Below are 6,147 nucleotides of genomic sequence, written 5' to 3'. Positions count from 1 at the left end.
TTTGTTCCTTCCTGTATTCCTCGATGGCTCGAAGCACGATGGTCAATTGTGGGGAAGTAGGAGCGCAGATACACAAGCGGCCGAATTAGAAGAAGCAGTTAGTTCGGGGAAGGTTTGTACATCAAGAGAAGGACACAGAGACAGGATAGATGAGTCTTTGATGGATTGTAACACAAGGAATAAAAATAAACTGCAGGCTTTGGGGGACTTATCTCCGATGTAGATCAGCAAGGAGATCGGGATTTTAAAAGGGACATAGCGTGGGAGAGGATGCTGGCAGCAGAGTTTTGGATCCACACGTGTATGGGCGGTGGAGGATAGTAGGTCAACCACGTGCCCATTGGTATTGTCGAGGCTGGACGAGACAACGGCATGGATAAGCGTATCAAAATCTGATCGGCTGTGGAAAAAGGGGAGGCAGCGATGCAACAAAGGTGGAAGGAGGTGATCTTCGTTATGGATTGAATAATGGGTATAAAGCATAAATTAGGTACAACTAGGGAGCTGAAGGCCATTATGAGCTAACAATCATGCTGGGGATTGGTATTGGAGGCTAGGATACTATGTTTGTGGCTGGGTCTATAGATGGTGCCTTTAGCCTTGCCAATGTTTGTTTAGGGAAAATTGTTGCTCATACAAAATAAGACGTGGGGCAGCTCATTTTAAAAACAGGGATGAGGTTCGAGAGAATGAATGGTGAGTTAAAACTGGTGTCGTCAACGTACATGTGAAAGCTGATACCATATATAAGGATGAAAGTTTCAATGGGAAGCATTTAGATGAGGACGAAGAGGACGGCGAGGATAGATCCATGGGAGTCATAACAGGGAACGGGCCTGCAGGATGTGGGGGGTGGGGGTAGAAGCGTGGAGATAAGCCATTGCTGTAGATTCCCTGGCTCCAGTCAAAGAGGAAAACATGAAAACAAGCCAGGGAAGTTCCAGCAAAAGAGAGGCCAATGACAGAAAAATGAAGAGGCGACGGACTGAAGGAGAGAATGGAAAGTCTGGAGCTGATAAGTGCACTATTGGGGGTTTCAGTGCCAGATGATCAGAGGCAGGGTCAGAGGCACTAGATATTATGCAGCTGGAGTCAGTTGTCTCTAGTGATGGGAAGGATGTGAGGTCGGAAGCTCAAATCAGGGATAAATGAGGATCAGAGGTTACAAAATGTTGTATTCAGCCTGAGATAACAGCCAAGGAGGGGGATGGAAACGGCGACATGTGTATGGAGTTTGTGGTGGGTCCAAAGATAATGGATTCGGTTTTTTTAATGTTAAAGTGGAGCAATTCGCAGCTCATGCAAAAATGTTGCAGCCTGATAACACAGTGGGAGTGGAGGGTGGAGAGAGATGTTGGAGAGCTGGAGCTGGCTGTTGTCAGCAGATATGGGGAAGTTAACCCCATGTCTGTAGATGATGTCACAAAGGGAAGCATGTTGACGACGAAGAGGAGGGGCAAGAATGTAAAGTTCAGAGACTCGAGAGTTAACGGTGCTGGTGTGGGAAGAGAAACCATTTCTGGAGGTACTCTGGCAACATTCAGATCGGTAAGACTTGAACGAAGTGAGGACAGTCCCACCGAACGAGGCCAGTGTCAGTGGTATGCAGAGATAACGGGTGGGTTTGCTGTAGCTTTGGAGGGGAGGCTGAGGCCTTGGATACATTTAAACCCAAGGAAAAACATTTAGAATTAAATCCTTTGGCAGATTGAGAGACACTGAGGCTTTGTGAGGGCGAGAGTGACGGGCGAGCGAGACTTGGGGAGGGCTGCCCTTGTACAGCAGAATTTGGCATCGGTTGACTTTGATGGAATGTGGTGGTTGAGTATCCAGCTAGGCGTGACCTGGAGCAATGGTGTCAGGAGATGGCACTGTTCTAATTTTAGTGCAGCCGCTAACCATTGTAGAATAAACAGGAAAACACCTGCAGTAAAATAGCAGAGAGCAATGTCAATGTGGCACGTTCAGTGTCCGCACCCTAATAGCACCCACAGTAGTTTCTAGGCTGCAATCCTGAACATGGACTGTAACTGTTCTTGTGCCAGAGTCTACAAGTTCATGTTTTAACTGGGAAACAGCAGGTACAGAGAGAAACGGGTCTGCCTGTGTCCCTGGATTCAGTGTACAATGCGGAGAATTCGGTTAACATTTATAAATGAATTGGCAGGAGTGAATATGGTCAAAACAATTACATATAAACTGTAAATGAAGCGGCTCATTATTGTTGGATCAGACCTGTATGAGCCAAGCTTCCAGCCTTATTCCCCCGAGAGGATTGATTAAGACAATGTCCTGGGCTTTGAAATGTTTGTGTTTCATCCAGCACGTTATTAACATTGGAGTCGAAGGTCATGATGTAATGTGTTTGTTCAAGTGACTGTAACCAATAGCAATGATCAGGGGTATAACCATGTCAGTGGATACTTATAAATCAGGGCCCATTGGAATGGATCAGCTCAGAGTGCCTGCCGGAGCTCTGGGTTCCACACCAACACAGCTGTGTTTCTCACAGAAATGGGATATCCAGTAATCTATCAGATAGAGGACATTTACTATCCTGTTCTTGCGGCCGTTGGAGTTCCTGGTAAGCCTTTATCCTAGCTATCAATGATGTAAATCGGTGTTAATTGTGCTGCTGGACTTGGTCATGTTTTACTCGCTGCCACCTGTTCTGTGCAATCAGTGGAATGATGGAATGCTCTTTTGGTGTTTCAGCCGCTGATTTAAACCTGTGATCAACTTTGTTCATCGAACCTTGGCATTGTTACTGGCTTATTCTCTGCACTGAATATATTGAAATCAGGTGTCTGGGCAAAGAGCAGGATTCAGATCATCGGGATCAGTTAAATTTCATGTTGTGGAACTAACATACTCTGTAATATTTATTCTTGTATGAGCTTTCAGTGACTGAATATGAGACAGCTCACGGTCTGTGTTACAAGGAGGCAGCAAATTGTCCCCCCTCCCCGGTAACATGGTTCACTTCAACTGAGATTTCAATGTGTTTATTGGTTATCACTGTTGTGAAACATAATTTCACTGTGTGTGTAACTGACGCCGCTTCAAATGTCTGGTGACTGAACTGAGTTTGCTGCTGACACTGTCACATCACCTTCTCTGCTTCAGTGTGGAAGGATTCACTGACTGTCACTGGACCTCATTGTAACATTGAATATTTTGTGGTTACGTTGTATCAGTTTGCATTGTATCAGTTGGAATCAGAAGCCCTTTTTTGACCTGGAGATTATAAGGAGCAGCGGTGATTTTGGCGTTTTGTTAATTGAACAATCGCGCCATCTAATGCTGTACTTTATAATTACAGAGAAGGAACCTCAATTATTGTGAGGCCTAACTGGAAGAGATATAGTACTCTGCGTATTGCATCCATTGTAGACGAAGTGAACAGTGTAGGGGAACAGGTGGCGACTTGGGTGATCTGTAGAAGCATTAAACTATTCACAGAGGCTTCACCATAGAACATATTTACTCTGAGAATAGGATCGTTGATCTCGCTGATGGTGAACAGAATGCAGGCGGAGGATGTTACGATTGAATCATATGTGAAAATGATCTTTGGCAAAGAGAGCACAGAGTGTGCAGAAGGGAGAAGGCAAGAGAGAAGCAAATGTAAGAGCGAAAGTGAGAGAGTTAGAGCTGTTGAAACTTCGAGTACAATTAACAGTAAATGTGCCTTCAGGGTTTTATTAAGGTATTGTCAGATTGAGTGATATCTTATTGTTAGACTGGCTTCGCTCTGTTTATCCTCAGGTCCTCAGTCTGTTTAGGTGAATGTTCTTTTTCTTTACATTATGCCTTAATAAATAATCATAATTCAATTGATTTCAACAAAAGGATCCATGATTTATTGATCATAAAGAATTATTGCAACAGAGTAATTTAAAGGCTCTGCATCAGTTTTATTCAATAAAAATGAGTTTGAATTAAATTGAATATGATGTAATTGAATCTGCTGTGTAAATTTATTGACAACATTTTATACCCAACGAGCTGTTCCCTGACATCAGTAACCACAGATATTACTGGTTGAATGCATTAGTTGAGTTGTTACTGGAATCTATGAAATAGATTTCCTTTAACACTCTGCTGCAGTCTCTCCCTGTCAATCCCAGCCTCTCCTCCCACTGCATTGATTCCTCTGTTTCCTCATCTGTTGCTTCAGTTTGTCCGTTGTCCCAAACCCTATGCTTCTGACTCCCATCCTAATCCCACATGACATTTCAATGTCTCCCTCCCAAGCTCACTCACTGGCACGGTCTCCAGCCGTCTCTTCCTACCCGATCCGAAGCCTCAAACTCACCACCGTGTCTCTCGGTCTTTCCCGTTAAGTGTCAGAACCGGTCGGCTCATTTAACCCGGAGCAACAAACGAGCGTCAGCTCCCTCTGTCCCCAAACCTTCCTGGCCTTCAGTCTGGAGTCAAATCCGGATTTAAACAGTTAGATTCCGGCTCCCCAAAACCCCTTCTCCCTTCCCCACAAGCACTGCGACGTGATTCGGCCCTTCCCGTTGATCCGGAGCTCAATTTATTCACTTCCTGTATCGATTTCCCAATTCAGAATCGAAAACTTTGTTCCAAACATTTCTCTGCCCAGAAGCGCTGCCCAGGTCACCGAATCCGTTTCAACCCTTGGATGAAAAAGTAAAGCTGGAAATTTCAGCCAATATCCTGTCAAACTGCTGCTTTGGCTCCAGGTCTGATCAGCAATTTATCTGCTTCCCTTTCTCTCTCTTACAGTTAACTTGGTGGCGATTGTAATCCTGTACCGAGGAAAGTGCGGTCTCTCCAAATGTGTCACTCGCTACCTGGTGGGAATGGCAGCGGCCGAACTCCTGGTCGTCATCGCTGATCCCATCTTGACCTGGATTGGTCAGATATATTTCCCGTATTCATTCCTGAAAATTACTCCCGTGTGTAGTTTTATTGCCGTCTTGAGTTTTGCAGCCACAAATGCGTCTGTGTGGCTCACAGTCGCTTTCACCTTTGATCGATTTGTGGCCATTTGTTGTGAGAAGCTGAAATCAAAATATTGCACCGAGAAAACGGCGGCTGTGGTTATCGGAACAGTGAGTGTGCTGGGCTGTTTAGAATCTGTCCCCTGGTACTTTACAACTGAACGTGATTTTATAATTGACAATGTTCCCTGGGGTTGTATCTATAAACAGAGCTTCTTTACTTCCCCCGCATTGGCCGCATTTGAGTTGTTTCACCGCATTTTAACCCCTTGTGTCCCGTTCTTTCTGATTTTGCTGCTCAATGCTCTGACCGTCAGACGTATTTTAGCTGCCAGTAGAGTCCGCATGGGACTGCGGGGCCGCAGCAATGGAGAGAATCACAAAGACCCAGAGATGGAGAACCGAAGGAAATCCATCGTTTTACTCTTCAGTATATCAGGCAGTTTTATAGTTCTTTGGATGACACAGGTTTTGTATAATATTTACAGACGTATTGCAGGTATTCGCTATTATTACTTCGCCTCCGACCCTCTTTTTATCACAGAATCTACAGCAACAATGCTACAGCTTCTCAGTTCCTGCACCAACACTTGTATTTACGCTGTGACCCAGAAAAAATTCAGAAAGGAGCTGAAGAACGCGGTGAAATATCCAATCAAATTTATTGTTAAATTAATTACATGATAGAAAGAGCTGAAGGGTTTCAAGCACGATAACTGAATTCCATTCCATAGTCCATTCCTTACACTCCCCACTGGGTGCAAAGTACATTTTATGTTAGCAGCACAGAGCCCTGAAATGACCTTAAATCTGATTCTGATATTTTATTTTATTGATGATCTGACTTTTGAGGCGGGACTCGCTCTGCTAACGATCCATGAATTGTTTCTCGAAATGGCAGCACAGAATATCTCAGCTGGACTTCCAGTTAATGGCCGCCCTGCAGCGACCACAAAATGGGGAAATCCACCAATCACAGTCGCTGCTGTGGGCCTGATCAGAGCTCTGTACTGCACATAACTGGAGAGACAGAAGGACATAGATACCTACATATATACACCGATAGATAAATAGATAGATAGATAGATAGATAGATAGAGATATAATTAATAAAAATATATATTTCATGTTTAACTGTGTTTTTTAAGTGATCCCCATTCATACATTTGAGAGA

General features: G+C 44.2%; 1 protein-coding gene across 1 annotated transcript; it reads left to right on the top strand.

The window, feature by feature from the left end:
• The first annotated feature begins 2,514 nt into the window (after window positions 1-2,514).
• Window positions 2,515-5,657, top strand: LOC147087628 (putative G protein-coupled receptor 139). The gene is made up of 2 exons (XM_085977767.1): window positions 2,515-2,584; window positions 4,756-5,657. The coding sequence occupies exons 1-2, from the start codon at window positions 2,515-2,517 to the stop codon at window positions 5,655-5,657; spliced, it is 972 nt and encodes a 323-aa protein (XP_085833893.1).
• Window positions 5,658-6,147: the final 490 nt, after the last annotated feature.

The sequence above is a fragment of the Somniosus microcephalus genome, unplaced genomic scaffold, assembly GCF_052327205.1.
Source record: "Somniosus microcephalus isolate GS21.2 unplaced genomic scaffold, FLI_Smic_1.0 unresolved_chr5, whole genome shotgun sequence".
NCBI classification, from domain to species: domain Eukaryota; kingdom Metazoa; phylum Chordata; class Chondrichthyes; order Squaliformes; family Somniosidae; genus Somniosus; species Somniosus microcephalus.
The sequence above is the reverse complement of the archived record's forward strand: the minus strand, read 5'-3'. Positions and strand labels throughout refer to the sequence as shown.

Bases quoted from the DNA above. Each gene is read 5' to 3' on its own strand.
- LOC147087628 (XM_085977767.1), top strand. From the start codon at position 2,515: ATGGGATATCCAGTAATCTATCAGATAGAGGACATTTACTATCCTGTT. The intron at 2,585-4,755 runs GTAAGCCTTTAT...TCTCTCTTACAG, and splicing joins TGCGGCCGTTGGAGTTCCTG to TTAACTTGGTGGCGATTGTA.